Consider the following 16,099-nt stretch of genomic DNA (forward strand, 5'->3'; position numbering starts at 1 on the left):
TGTACATTATTTATTCGTATATTGCTTTACAGAAACATACATAGAGTATAAATATTCTTGGTCCTGTTTACAAGCTTTGGTCAAACTTTATTCTTTATTAGAATGGAATAATGCCATCAATATTCAGCATCACATTTCATGTAGTAACATCCTACATTGTCTTTGACGTGTACAGCATCTCTTATGAATTTGCATTTATTCATATTTTTTTATTTGGAACAAGTAATAGCAAACAAGATGATTTACTTTGACATCATTGCTGACCTAATAATATAACAACGCAGAAAAAAGGGATGAATGTACATTGGAAATTTACTTAAAAATATAGGCTTCACTTTTCACACAAGGACAAAATTTACAAAGTCTGTTTTCTCTCAAATTCTATGGTTTAACTTACCTTCCTTACTCTTTATAATAAGCATTAATGCTGGAATTTGTAATAGAACATTTCACATATTTTTATGACAAATATATATTTATGCAGAATTCATGGAATCTCCTTTTACATAGACTATTAGGACTATAAAATGAACTAATTACTATCTAATTTTTCTAATAACATAAGAGGCCACTAGTCGGATGAATTGTTATGTGTGCTGTCTACAACAAAGCACCTGTCATAAGTTCCTCATTATGTAAACCTCTAACATTGTCAGAGTATTCATAAGTCCAATATAAATTTCTGGAGTTCCCTGATACTTTGTTTATCTTTAGACACTATCCTCAAATAAAATCTTTCCATGGAAAATCTACACTTTGAATCGTTTTTGATTAGTTAAAAGCACTAATATAGATACTCTATAATATTCTATGCTTATCAGAAAATCCTAGAAGAATATACTGATAAGAAGAATCCATACTTTAATTTAAACGTGAAAAATAGAACTGAATTTCAATTACGTTCAAATCTGATATACATATCTGAGGACTTTTAGCTAGGACTACCAGTTCCTGCATTGTACATGTAGTCCGAAAGGTTTCTACTATCTATCCGCGATTCTATTTTACTTGGTAGAAGTCCATTTGGTTGCGACGTCTTAACCTTAATATTGTGTCTACAGAAGACTTGTTTACCCCATAACAGCGACATTATTTTCTATAACAAATTTGATGCATCTGATGTTTAATGCTATGTAGAACGTTAGGATTTTTACTCAACAGAACATGATTGAAGCAAGCTGCGACACGCTCGCTATATATTTCAGCGGTAAAGTTTGTTTCATTACTTGTGTCTATTTTACCTGTGGCACAACACGTGCTTACTATAATAAAAGTTATAATAGATTTATCTTACTGGTTTTAACTTACCGTGGTAATTCAGTATTCAACAATAAAATATTTTGCACTCTCCGGTTCAGCAAGTCAAATCCAAGTCCACCATCATGTAAACAATTTTAAGTTCCGTTCCACGATGTAAAGTTCATTCTCATTGGCTGAAACCAACACAAAACGCTTTAGTTGATTGGTTAATATTCAGAGACATCTTAACATGGAGGAAGCTGATTACCAGTTGCTATGTCTAGAATAAAAGATATACATTGATAGCTAGCCTATTAAATGAGTAATTTTTAAATACAGTTAACAGACATGAATATGTCAGAGTTTGTCTGCTTCTGAAATAAAAGGAAGACATGCGACTGCCTTTGACTGTCAATACCAAATCGGGAGGTTAACGGAATGGCACAAATTAGCACGTGCATATCAAAAAATAACATTGAGCTGAAAAAAGGCGAGAAGTATCAGGATTCCGAGAGTAAGTCTCATTAGGAAATTTGTTGTATGCAATACAGTCTTCTTGTATTCATGAACAGTATGAGGGCAATGTAAACTTGTGTGGTGTATGTAACTCGGTGGCATCGTGCATATAAGGGTACAGACATCCTTTCTATGACATATGCTGAAAGAAAAAATGGCAGACCATGACCGATTACTTTCTGGGTTCCTATGCCTCGTATAAAGGTGGTTGTCGACCTGTGTTCTAACATTTACCGAGGTTTCTGTCCACCTGAATATACCGGCGTTGCCACAAGTAAACGCTTGTGATATGGTCATTCTTGCGTGACCGATCGCCACACAAATTCACATCATTTATGATCTGAAGTTAAGGCTATCTTGTAATGGTATTTTATTTTTGACTTGGAACCGACAGAGGCTGAAACAAAGTTTAAACAAAGAAAATAAAAAGGAGTCATTCCGTGTTGATGTAAATCTAAATGAAGTTGTTTTTGAAAACTGATTGATTGGTTAAATGAGATTTTCGTCTGCATCACCGTGTTATCTCGGAGACGAAAGACAAATCAGTACTCAATACCAAGGTACTGTTAGAGTTACCTCCCTTAGATGAACATCATGTCATTGCTGTGGTAGAGCTATATCAAGATCTTGTCATTGCAAGAAAACATATGGACATGACTTCACAGTGTAATTGGAAATCACCATTCCCCACACTCGTAGTCACCAGTGCAATGATCAATTGTTCTTTCATATTTCAGTTTCAACAGCGAATACAAAATCATTATTTAGATGATATTGTGTATGCTATACCATACTTTTGTTGCGAGTTCTCTCCCTTGAGTTAATTAACTACTAAATGGTTTGTACCATGGCATTTGTTACACTTCCTTCCTCAGGCATGGCACCTCCACAGAACTTGCATTCTTTGCACTCTGTGTCTGACTTCTATGTCTGTGTACATTAATTATTATTACTGTTAGACCTATTGTACTTTCTCCTACACGGCCTCCTTCTGTAAGGTTTCTTCAATTTTGTTTGCTAGATTTCTCAGCTACTCAGCAGATGTCTAAACAGGTTGTCGAGGTAAGTTTGGAGTATTGTAATGGTTTCTTTCATATTGTCGCGAATACCAATAATTATTCTGTCCTTGAGGGATGCATAGTTGCGTGATTTCACCAGAGATCATAAACAGGTGCATCAATAGTCTCACCTGTCTTCTTGGTCTTGTTGTTAAATATATATTGTTGATACATTTCAAACTTCTTGAATTTATCAATAACATCTGTGACATCTTTGTCCGAGATCATAAACAGGTGCATCAATAGTCTCACCTGTCTTCTTGGTCTTGTTGTTAGATATGTATTGTTGATACATTTCAAACTTCTTGAATTTATCAATAACATCTGTGACATCTTTGTCCGAGATCATAAACAGGTGCATCAATAGTCTCACCTGTCTTCTTGGTCTTGTTGTTAAATATGTGTTGTTGATACATTTCAAACTTCTTGAATTTATCAATAACATCTGTGACATCTTTGTCCGAGATCATAAACAGGTGCATCAATAGTCTCACCTGTCTTCTTGGTCTTGTTGTTAAATATGTATTGTTGATACATTTCAAACTTCTTGAATTTATCAATAACATCTGTGACATCTTTGTCCGAGATCATAAACAGGTGCATCAATAGTCTCACCTGTCTTCTTGGTCTTGTTGTTAGATATGTACTGTTGATACATTTCAAACTTCTTGAATTTATCAATAACATCTGTGACATCTTTGTCATCATCGTTTTCAAGCTTGAATCCCTTGTAGATTTCTAAGGCACTGTCTTTTACATTCACATTATCCCTAAAGTATCTTTCAAGTACTTTAAGCATCTTTAATAATATTTTGATGTATACACATTGTGACATCTGTCATCTGTGTAATTTCCCAATATTAGGGAATACAGCATTGGCATCTCAAATTTTGCTATCCTTTATCTTTACCTGACATCTAAACATGATTTGTCCCTCGGTCATCGGAACTTGATAATTGAAGACATGACGCATTGTCACTGCTGACGTTTTTAATAGTAATTAAAAACCGAAAATCTTGATAGATTGACCATTGGATTCATCCTGTTAATGATTCAGATTTTTTGAGGCCTAGCTAAAAAGACGCCTCGCAGCTACTGAAAATGATCTGCTTCAATGATCGTGTCACTGATGATATTTCTTAATCTAATTTAGACATGTTATTCTGTACTTAATTACTTTGATATACCGATATAAACAATTCAAATAAATTGAAAGGTCAGTTGTTATTGATACAAATTGATTACAGCCATTGTGATCCATCCTTAGTGCTTAATTTGTTGTTGGCGGTAATATCGCAAATCAGAAAATGTTCATGGTATCATGATGTCTTGCTTCTGCAATAGCGATATATCAATATATGGTAACAGCTCTACCCATACTCCACTTCTGTATGATTACATCAAGTTATAAATTCATTCAATGACGCAAGAATGTACTTTTAGCCTACCATCATCAGATCAGGAAGTTGATTCGACCCCTTGGGACTTAAGGGCAGGACCCCAAAAGGTAAAAATGATCCAAAATTTTGCTTCAAAACACTACTCCTTTTCAATTCTTGAATGGGTTTCGACTAAATTCAGTCTGAAACATCATTGAGAGTGGAGAATCATTTCTTGAATTAAGAAACTTGATTTGACTCCTAGGGACCTTTAGGACCAGGGTGCCGATATTGGACAACTTTCAATGTCACAGTGGTCAACTAGCTTGAACTGTTTAAGCAACTTCCTCTCAATAACCCAAGGACCCAGTATGATAATATTAGGCCTGGTAGCATGCTAGGATGTAGGGCTACCAAGTTTGTTAACATGAATGACATTGACCCACTTTCAAGGTCATAGGTATCAAATGTGTTAAAATGTTTAAATGACTTCTTCTCAATAACCAAAAGGCCCAGGGTACGGATATTAGACCAACTTTAAAGGTCACAGAGGTCAAATGTGTTGAAATGCTTAAGCAACTCCTTTTCAATAACCAAAAGGCCAAAGGTCTTGATATTGGGCCTGTAGCTTGGTTTTTCAACAAGCAATATATCAATTGTGTAGTGCATGAATGTGTGTAAGAATATAATTTCAAGTTTGCAGAAAATGTCTCGATGAACCAACAATGTCTTCTATGTAAGCTGTAGAGTAGTTGAGCAATTTATTTTAGGTCTATTTTGCCTCTTTCATGTCATAGGTCTTATATTCAGATGACCATTAAGGCCCAGGGGCCTCTTGTTTGTGGAAAGTGCTTACTTTGGATTGCGTTTGAATGTTGGAGGTCATGGTCATTGTAAGTTATCGATATAGAATTGATTTTCGCACTGTACAAATTGCTTTTGTTTGCACTAATTGACTTCATTTTTTTTAAATTTTTTCTAGGGATCCGAATCAAAAGAAAGAGGGAATATGTCCGTTGTTCAAACAGAAAGAATACCAAATAAGGGAAGTGGAAAAAGTCAAAATCGGGAAAAGATTTACAGATGCAATATCTGTGGTAAGAGGTTTATGCGTATGGAGAGATTACAGGGACATCTTACTATACACATTGGCAAAAAAACATACAAGTCTAAAATCTGTCAGAAGGTGTTTAGTTCCAATGTGGTGCTCCAGAAACATAGAACCATACACAAGGACAAAAAAACATACCAATGTGAGATTTGTCAGAAGGTGTTCAGTTCCAATTCATTGCTCCAGAAACATAGAACCATACACAAGGACAAAAAAACATACCAATGTGAGATTTGTCAGAAGGTGTTTAGTTCCAACTCATTGCTCCAGGAACATAGAATTGTACACACTGAGAAAAAAACATACCAATGTGAGATTTGTCAGGAGGAGTTCAGTTCCAGCTTGGTGCTCCAGGAACATAGAATTGTACACACTGAGAAAAACACCTATAATTGTGGTAAGAAAGAGTTCAGTATGGAGTCGGTACAGAGACATCAAATCATACAAAATGAAAGTTCATACAGTTGCAGCATATGTCAGAAGGGCTTTAGTTCAAAATCCATGCTTGAGAAACATTGCAGTACGTTTGTTCACTTACATAAAGGTGAACCTTTCCCCTGTGACGTTTGTGGAAAAGAATTTTCTTTCAAGAGTGTTCTAAAGAAACATCAATGCAAGCATGTAGACACAAGTTCTGAAGAAGTAGCATATGAATGTAATATATGTAGTAGGAAGTTTTCTGTTAAGTCTAATTTTGAAGAACATCTAAAGTCGCATGTGTTTGAACCTGCTGAAGAGAAACCCTTTCGATGTGAAAGCTGTGGTCGAAGGTTTCAAAGGAAGGTGCTGTTTCTGAGACATCTAAATGCACACACTGGAAATAAACCATTCAGGTGTAAGATCTGTTTACGGGGATACGGCTCCATAGAAACATTGCAAAGACATACACTTTCTGTAGGAACACCCATTACCTGCGAGGTCTGTGGTAAAGTGTTTTGTTCCAAGGCTAAGCTGCGGAGACACCAACAGGCCCACACTGACAGGAGCAAGGAGTATCAATGTTATGAGTGTAGCAAGGAGTTTAATCGAAAGGACAGTCTGTTGCGACATCTTCGTAAACACACTGGAGAAAAACCGCACCGATGCCACATCTGTAAAAAGCAGTTTAGTGAGGCTGGAAACCTACAAGCTCACCACTTGGTGCATTCGGGTGTGAGACCTTACAAGTGTTGTGTGTGTGACAGGCTGTTTCTTTACAAGGCAGATATGCTGAAACACATGATGATACATTCTGGAGAAAAGCCGTTCGAATGTGACATATGTGGAAGGAAATTCCGTTTAAACACTTTAATGCAGAGGCATCGTCTAATACACCAGGCTCCACAGGAAGTACAACACCACAAGTGTGACATTTGTGGTGGAGTTTATACACGAAAAGACAATTTAATCAGGCATATTCGCCTACACAAGAAGGAAGTCTATCACAGGGATATGTTGTGAAAGGTTCTGTAGGGTTTATATCATGACATGACTTTAACAGGAGAGTTTATCAAACATCAGTTTTTATCATGAGATTCTGTTGCAGTGATTCTGTTGATTATAACTCTAGCAAATTAACAGATGATGAGACCATTCTAGCTGGTCAAGGGGAATCCTTATATCACTGAAGACTTGGCAACTTAAGATCCTAGGAGTAACATGGATACTTCAACTGTGGGGTTTAATGTCTATGTTTGTTTATACGTAAATCGTTTATGTAGTGATCTGTAGGGAATTATATACATAAATGGTTTATGTAGTGATCTGTAGGGAATTATATACATAAATGGTTTATGTAGTGATCTGTAGGGAATTATATACATAAATGGTTTATGTAGTGATCTGTAGGGAATTATATACATAAATGGTTTATGTAGTGATCTGTAGGGAATTATATACATACATGGTTTATGTAGTGATCTGTAGGGAATTATATACATACATGGTTTATGTAGTGATCTGTAGGGAATTATATACATAAATGGTTTATGTAGTGATCTGTAGGGAATTATATACATAAATCATTTATGTAGTAATTTGTAGGGAATTATATACATAAATGGTTTATGTAGTGATCTGTAGGGAATTATATACATAAATGGTTTATGTAGTGACATAAATGGTTTATGTAGTGATCTGTAGGGAATTATATACATAAATGGTTTATGTAGTGATCTGTAGGGAATTATATACATAAATGTTATGTATAATATGAGTTAGGGAGGGGAGGTAGGTAGTATAAATGGTATGTATAATGTGAGTTAGGGAGGGAGGTGGAGAATGTAATAAGTTAGGGAGGGGAGGTAAATGTGTATAATATGAGTTAGGGAGGAAGGTAGTATAAATGGTATGTAGTATAAATGGTATGTATAATGTGAGTTAGGGAGGGGAGGTAGGTAGTATAAATGGTATGTATAATGTGAGTTAGGGAGGTAGGTAGTATAAATGGTATGTATAATGTGAGTTAGCGAGGGGAGATAGGTAGTATAAATGGTATGTATAATGTGAGTTAGGGAGGGGAGGTAGGTAGTATAAATGGTATGTATAATGTGAGTTAAGGAGGGGAGGTAGGTAGTATAAATGGTATGTATAATGTGAGTTAGGGAGGGGAGGTAGGTAGTATAAATGGTATGTATAATGTGAGTTAGGGAGGTAGGTAGTATAAATGGTATGTATAATGTGAGTTAGGGAGGTAGGTAGTATAAATGGTATGTATAATGTGAGTTAGGGAGGGGAGGTAGGTAGTATAAATGGTATGTATAATGTGAGTTAGGGAGGGGAGGTAGGGTAGGTGGTATAAATGGTATGTATAATGTGAGTTAGGGAGGGGAGGTAGGTGGTATAAATGGTATGTATAATGTGAGTTAGGGAGGGGAGGTAGGTAGTATAAATGGTATGTATAATGTGAGTTAGGGAGGGGAGGTAGGTAGTATAAATGGTATGTATAATGTGAGTTAGGGAGGGGAGGTAGGTAGTATAAATGGTATGTATAATGTGAGTTAGGGAGGTAGGTAGTATAAATGGTATGTATAATGTGAGTTAGGGAGGGGAGGTAGGATAAATGGTATGTATAATGTGAGTTAAATAGGTAGTATATGTATGTATAATGTGAGTTAGGGATGGTATGTATAATGTGAGTTAGGGAGGTAGGTAGTATAAATGGTATGTATAATGTGAGTTAGGGAGGGGAGGTAGGTAGTATAAATGGTATGTATAATATGAGTTAGGGAGGTAGATAGTATAAATGGTATGTATAATGTGAGTTAGGGAGGGGAGGTAGGTAGTATAAATGGTATGTATAATGTGAGTTTATAGGTAGTATAAATGGTATGATGTGAGTAGGGGTAGTTATAAATGGTATGTATAAATGGTTAGGGAGGGAGGTAGGTAGTATAAATGGTATGTATAATGTGAGTTAGGGAGGGGAGGTAGGTAGTATAAATGGTATGTATAATGTGTAGGGAAGGGAGGTAGGTATAAATGGTATGTATAAATGGTTTATGTAAATGGTATGTATAATGTGAGTTAGGGAATTATATAGTATAAATGGTATGTATATGTATGGTATGTATAATGTGAGTTGTGTATAAATGGTATGTATAATGTGAGTTAGGGAGGGGAGGTAGGTAGTATAAATGGTATGTATAATGTGAGTTAGGGAGGGGAGGTAGGTAGTATAAATAGTATGTATAATGTGAGTTAGGGAGGTAGGTAGTATAAATGGTATGTATAATGTGTGAGTTAGGGAGGGGAGGGGAGGTAGGTAGTATAAATGGTATGTATAATGTGAGTTAGGGAGGGGAGGTAGGTAGTATAAATGGTATGTATAATGTGAGTTAGGGAGGGGAGGTAGGTAGTATAAATGGTATGTATAATGTGAGTTAGGGAGGGGAGGTAGGTAGTATAAATGGTATGTATAACGTGATTTGGCTATCACTAATAAGCCACAGATTATACTGGCAGGTTTCCCAAGAGATACATTTGTTTCCTTACAAAAGAAAGTCTGTTCTATGTTTTATTAATCACTAGATTTGTTTGTTGAATGTTTACAAAGTTCCCGGTTCAATAGTTTACTGTTTTTAGTTTGAATAGTTCTGTTGTTTTTTTAGCAGACATTTTTAAATGCTCATGATATTTTTACCACGTTACTTGTTTTTGTTTGTGCATTTTGATCATAAAATTATATTGATGGCAAACACATATTTGTTCTTCAAAAATTAGATATAACTATGCAAGCTAACCAAAATTAAAGCGGTGTATTAAGTATTAATCATCATTGTTAATTATTGTTAGAGATGACCAATGTACCCATGTCAAATAGATTTTTAGGTCACCTGAAAGTCTCATTGTGACCTATTGCAATCAACTTCATCTGCCATCATGCATCTGTATACAAGTTAACATTTTTGCTTCTTGTCAAAAACTTCTGATCTGATTTCAGTGAAATTTTGCAGAAACCTTCCCTTGCTTAAGTTAACCAAAATTATGAATTATTAAGTCCCAAACCCACAGGGGCCTGACGAGCAGGGTCAAAAAGTGTCAAATTGACTTCAATTTCAAAAATCTTCTTCTCAACACCCAGATATGGTAGAATCAATTTTATGTTGTAAATAATATTCAGTGACCTGTTTATCATTATACTTATTGAGTGAATATTGTGGGTTAATTTTTTTGTGGAAAGTTTACACTTAATCATGCATATTAATGTCAGAGTTTCCTCCCATGAATCAATTCTGATTATGAGTTGTGTAAAATGCATGAATCAAATTTGATATGAATTACCAAGTTAATACCAGTCAGATTGCTGTGAACATGTATGTAATTATCATATGTAAGTGACTTTTCTGAAGTAAACATCTGTCTCATTGGTTAGATAAGTTAGTATTGAAACAGCACTTTTTAAACACAATTAAATTGTTTGGATATGTAATTATATTTTAAGCGTTTATGATCGTGTTAGTTTTTACATCTTGTCAAAATTTAGTTGATCTGGTTATGTTTTATATAATGCTTTTAACAGTTGACTTTAAATGCATGGTGTTGAACTGAATGATTTTTTTTTTAAGTTTTAATTTTATGAAATAAAGTTTTACTGTAGATCATTCTGTTGTTGTCATTTGATTTCTACTGAATGTTACCTAAGTGGAGTACAAGTGAGACTTTTCGGTGTCAGTGTACATTTTTCGCTTGGTTGAAACTCCTGATCGTGCCCCAGCCCTTTATTCAATGTTGGTTTTGTTCAGATTGTTACAAGAATTTTCACGTTTCCTCAGACCTAATCACTCTGAAGATATGCAAAACAGGGCACTAGTCCCAGAAACAGATCCCCTGTCAACAAGCCGAGTTATGCGGACGGGCCCTTGAGGTACTCCAGACAGGACTAGTCCCAGAAACAGATCCCCTGTCAACAAGCTGAGGTATGAGGACGGCCCATTGAGGTACCCCAGACGGGACTAGTCCCAGAAACATATCCCCTGTCAACAAGCCGAGTTATGCGGACAGGCCCTTGAGGTACTCCAGACAGGACTAGTCCCAGAAACAGATCCCCTGTCAACAAGCTGAGGTATGAGGACGGCCCCTTGAGGTACTCCAGATGGGACTAGTCCCAGAAACTGATCCCCTGTCAACAAGCTGAGTAACAAGGACTGTCCCTTGAGGTACCCCAGACAGGAACAGTCCCACAAACAAATCCTCTGTCAACAAGCTGAGGTATAAGGACGGGCCCTTGAGGTACCCCAGACAGGACTAGTCCCAGAAACTGATCCCCAGTCAACAAGCTGAGTTACGAGGACGGACCCTTGAGGTACCCCAGACAGGACTAGTTCCAGAAACAAATCCTCTTTCAACAAGCTGAGTTACAAGGACTGTCCCTTGAGGTACTCGCCTTTATATTTCTGTCAACAAGCAGAGAGAGTCCTACCTGGAAAATTCCATTACATGTAACAGGAGATAGATAGCAGATGAAATAAAAGTTACCAAAAGTCTGCTCTTAATCAACCTATTGTTTTACAGTATATAATAAAGTGGATTCGTCTGCGCCATACAGCTGTCAGAATATAGGTCGTCAGTTCATAAGCAAAATTTAATCATTTTAATAATAAGTACATGCAGGGCATATGTGAATGATTTAAAACAAAGCAGGCATACCAAAAGGTCGCGCAAACCAAAATAGAATTAACAGTAAAGAAGGTAGTGAGAATTTTGTGACAGAAACTTGAATAACTATATATTCTGAATTGACATCCGAAAACGTCATGGGAACGGATGTTAAGTACTCTTTTCTAATTTTATGTACCGTTTTTGTCGTGTCTTGACCCAAAACGGTTTTCACAGAACATACTACACATCAAACACCATGGCGGTACAAACTACTTTTTTTATTATTGCGCTGGGCGGGACTATTTTCAGGAGCCGGACAAGGGAATTCCGGATTTACATGCATGATATAGTAAAATACATCACAGTTTTGTGCGGGGTCACCTTATCAATACGCATGAACCCGAGCTCCTGTCTACGTAATGGAGTGTTATGAAAATGTCGATACGTAAAGTATTGAGTTGTGGTCAGAATGGATGTTACTCGCGATGCATAATACATGTAAATATGATGGACCCAAGTCCTTTGATAAATTGACATTTGCACAGTAACGTAGAAATACACAATAAGATGTTTATCTGTAAAGATCCAGCTTTGATTGACTGGTTGGCAGGGAGTTCCGTCTCCGCGACTCCTCCCGTGTCCAGTGTTCTGGCAACGTGGAGGAGGGCGCGACGATTTACCCAAATACACCCACATATACCCAAATATACCCAAATACACCCCAATACACCCAAATCTTACCCAAATATACTCAAATAAAGCCAAATCGATTTACAGGAACGTGCCGTAACGGGCTCTGTATTATCAGGGACGTATATCTGTTACATACGTTCCTGTTATTATATTTTATTACTAATAAACGATATACACATGATCAAATAGACTCTCTTTATCTAATTTTAGCTTCCATTTATTAAGGCAATTTATATAAATTCCGTAATACCATATAGCCTAACGGACAAAAACGGACAAAAATGAAGCGGGAACGAATTTAGGTAAGATTTGGGTATATTTGGGTACGATTTGGCTTTATTTGGGTATATTTGGGAAAGATTTTGGTGTATTTGGGTAAATCGTCGCGCCGCGTGGAGGATGGGGTGGCGAGGGTGGAGGGGGTAATCTGTATCCCCCTCACACTCTCAGGGGTGAAACAGTCTGTAGCGGTGATCGTTTGATTATATTTGTTTTAGAAGACAGCTCCAGGACATAATAATGTCTTATCCTGGCACTGGGAACATGTCCAGAGGCTGAAAGAAAGACTAGGGGGCCTACATAGATTTAGTTTAGGTTATAATTAGAGTAATTTCAAAGTCCGTCAAAGGCCTTAAACTAATTGTATAACCTAACTCTATCCCTAAATCCCTGGACTGGCGTTATCACGCCTACTCTTTTTCGAAAGGCTACAGAGGGATGTTGAGCGTGCGAGAGTGGACAGTCCTCACACGGGTTGACAACAATTTAGCATTTACAACGGCTATAAATTACAACACAAAGATAGGTAATTGTTTACTGATTAAAAACAAGTAACTCATGTCAGTGTTCGAAATTATCTTTTTGTGAACTTGAAACATAAAACATAATCAAAATTGTGGAAAAAAGTAAAACAAACATGAGAACTATACTATTTGTGAATGTCAAGAACGACAACTCTGTACAGAGAGATATAGACTTACACAAGTCCCTAAAATAACTCCCGTGATGATATGCTTACTCGCGTAACTGCCCTGTTAGTAATTGCATCAATTTGTGTCATGATCACACTTAGCGGAGCTCTGATTGACTGAGGTTCCGCTCTGATTGACTGAGGTTCCGAATTTTACAAATGTGACGTCATAACTCTATTGCACAAAGAAATTAAAACGTCAGAAAAGAAACGGTCATGCGTCAGAATGTCAGTAAATTTTGTACCGGTCTCATAAAATGTCTGAGCTTTCATGGTGACCAGCAATATTTGATCTAACCTTCTGATTGGAACATATCTACGATCCCTTTATTTATCCCGAATTATCATTACTGAATGAGCCTGGCTAAAAACACCTCTTAGCGTTTTTCACGCGATATATGCAGGCGCCATCTTACGTTTCAATTTGATATTTGGTACACGAAAGAGTTACCTAACTTTGTTAAGCATCAAACTTTGGTAACTTGATACATAATGCGTTGTTACGAGACTGACATTGTTATATCAATATAAAGAGCCCTAACAGCAATTTTACAGAGCCGGTCCTTACATAACCAACTTCAGTCCCAGATATAAGCTATCACATAACATATGTTTATTTCTGTTTCAAGAAGGTAACATTTGCTTTAAGATATATTTAACGTAAACACACTCGGTTGAACACATTTGATTCCAGTCACTACCAAGGGGTCAATGTACCAGCTGACCCATGTGACCAACATTTTTTATTTATTTGTCATCTTTGTTAGTAACACTACTCCCTTACAAGACTTTCTAGTCCTTCTAAAACGGACTCCCTGCGGGGATAGAGTTTAAGATGGTATCAAAATTGGCAGCAAGTTAATTTAATTCATATTATAAAAATATTGTCCGTGTACAGTTATTTTTGTTATAGCCAGTAAAAACTTCCGATATTCCAAAGGGCACAGGTCAGCATATATCCTACTTCCGGTACCCTAAAGGTCACAGGTCAAACTGTACCCTCTTTCCGGTAACACAAAGGTCATAGGTCAACATAGATCTTACATTCGGTACCCCAAATATCACAGGTAAACATAGATCCTACTTCCGGTATACTTAAATCACAGGTCAACAAAGATCCTACTTCCGGTATCCTTAAATCACAGGTCAACATAGATCCTACTTCCGGTATCCTTAAATCACAGGTCAACAAAGATCCTACTTCCGGTATCCTTAAATCACAGGTCAACAAAGATCCTACTTCCGGTATCCTTAAATCACAGGTCAACAAAGATCCTACTTCCGGTATCCTTAAATCACAGGTCAACAAAGATCCTACTTCCGGTATCCTTAAATCACAGGTCAACAAAGATCCTACTTCCGGTACTTTACAGTTCACAGGTCGACACAGATCCTAAGTGAGAAAAGTCATTAGTGATTTCCAGTACTTATTAAGTACAACAGGATCTTTAAATCCGTGGCTGGAGAACCATCTCGCCTGTCTGTCCATTCTAATAGCCCCGCGATTGTAGTTGAAAAGTGTGTTTGGTTGGGGTTTAATACCGAGCTTATAGGCTACGATCCCCAGATAAGAATCATCGATGCGCAAGAACTTGACATATGGGAAAGCGAAGACGAACTTGCGCATAACTTTGTCAGACACTAGAAAGGCGCCCCCGGCCAGGTACGGCACCCAGAAATCATACTGATACTCCGACAGAGGTACAAACCATTTGGATTTAGGGTCCGAAAAGGGGCGTGAGTGAGGCACCAAAAGGCCCATAAATAAGTTTTCAACGTTGTGAGGCGCCATGCGCCGAATGTATTGCAGCAAGTTTGGAAGTAGCACCAGATAATCGTCGTCAACGAAGTAATTGACCTTTGCCCCCGGACATTGTTCTACGCCCCAATTGAAGGCCATTATAGTTTTATAGGTGTTATTTTGGTAAATGTCGATGAAGTCCTGTTGTACAATGTCTCGGTATAATTCTGCTTCCCTGTCCACTGAACGCTGTAGTTCCGGGTCACTGGTGTTCACTCCGAGCACGAACACAAGACGAATCCCGAGATCGTTTATATTGCCCCACGTACTTCGGACACCGTCACGGATAACGGCGTTCCCCACGGCCGACTTGACGATGATGAGAAGAGGTCGTGAGGCGTTTGGGTTGAATTTGCAAGGCCCAGGTTGATGAAGATACTTAAATGGATGAGGATTAATGGGCGGTTCCTGGATGATGTTGGATCCATTTAACGTTTTTATTTGGTATGCCTCGCGCAGATTAACATTCATCGGGTACTTGAATCCAGTCGTTAGATGTAATCTTTGTATTTTAATGTTGGAAATTCCTACGACCTTCTGTGACCTAGACGGGTTCAACGTCACTGTGCCATTTGGAGTCTTAACAGTCACGAATGTGACGTTTTTAACAGATGCAGACATTCGCTTATTAAGCCTAGTGGCATTGCCGACGTAGAATTGGAGTCTGTTTTGAATCTCATATAGACCGTACCGCTTCACGTGCGACAAGTGTTTAACCGCATACGACACTGACTCCAACTCGGACTGCAGTAGAGCGCGTATTGTCATCGTTACAGATATGATCAACATCAGTGCCACCACGACCTTCACCTTTCCAAAGATCCACTGGATCACTCTACCAACTCGTTTATTCCTCATGTTTCCCTTGATATATATCAGCACATTTCAACGACGTCAAATCTTATCACGTGACTCCATGACGTCACATAATTAACACTTCTGGTGACGTAAAATGTAATTAATAGTTTATTATATCGGATCCAGATTATATTTCCGTTGAGGTAGGCTAATTTGAAATTTAATTATTTCTCGTGTCGAGATTATCAAGGACACGTGTCCGACACGACAGCCAGTTCTTGAATGATTTGGTGACGTAAGGCAGGAAGCAATCACACACCATCCGTCCCTGTGGAAATATGAAAGATATAATTATCCAACACGTGACATTGTACAAAGTAAATCATCACAACGATACAGTGAACTGCCACATTCAATACGTATATTTTCAAACTGTCTATACCCTCTTAACATATT

At 37.4% G+C, this 16,099-nt stretch overlaps 2 protein-coding genes across 2 annotated transcripts; one reads left to right on the plus strand and one right to left on the minus strand.

Annotated features, from left to right (window-relative positions):
- The first annotated feature begins 1,706 nt into the window (after positions 1–1,706).
- Positions 1,707–7,298, plus strand: LOC132554878 (zinc finger protein OZF-like). Its single transcript, XM_060219206.1, has 2 exons — positions 1,707–1,753; positions 5,175–7,298. The coding sequence occupies exon 2, from the start codon at positions 5,202–5,204 to the stop codon at positions 6,741–6,743; it is 1,542 nt and encodes a 513-aa protein (XP_060075189.1). The 5' UTR covers positions 1,707–1,753; positions 5,175–5,201; the 3' UTR covers positions 6,744–7,298.
- Positions 7,299–14,437: 7,139 nt separating this feature from the next.
- On the minus strand, positions 14,438–15,703 carry LOC132554886 (beta-1,3-galactosyltransferase brn-like). The gene has a single exon (XM_060219219.1). The coding sequence runs from the start codon at positions 15,701–15,703 to the stop codon at positions 14,438–14,440; it is 1,266 nt and encodes a 421-aa protein (XP_060075202.1).
- Between the last annotated feature and the right edge of the window lie 396 nt (positions 15,704–16,099).

This window comes from Ylistrum balloti, unplaced genomic scaffold (assembly GCF_031769215.1).
Source record: "Ylistrum balloti isolate Yb309-2 unplaced genomic scaffold, AGI_CSIRO_Ybal_v1 Utg370448, whole genome shotgun sequence".
Lineage (NCBI taxonomy): Eukaryota > Metazoa > Mollusca > Bivalvia > Pectinida > Pectinidae > Ylistrum > Ylistrum balloti.

Coding starts and splice junctions, on each gene's coding strand:
- LOC132554878 (XM_060219206.1), top strand. CDS start 5,202: ATGTCCGTTGTTCAAACAGAAAGAATACCAAATAAGGGAAGTGGAAAA.
- LOC132554886 (XM_060219219.1), bottom strand. CDS start 15,703: ATGAGGAATAAACGAGTTGGTAGAGTGATCCAGTGGATCTTTGGAAAG.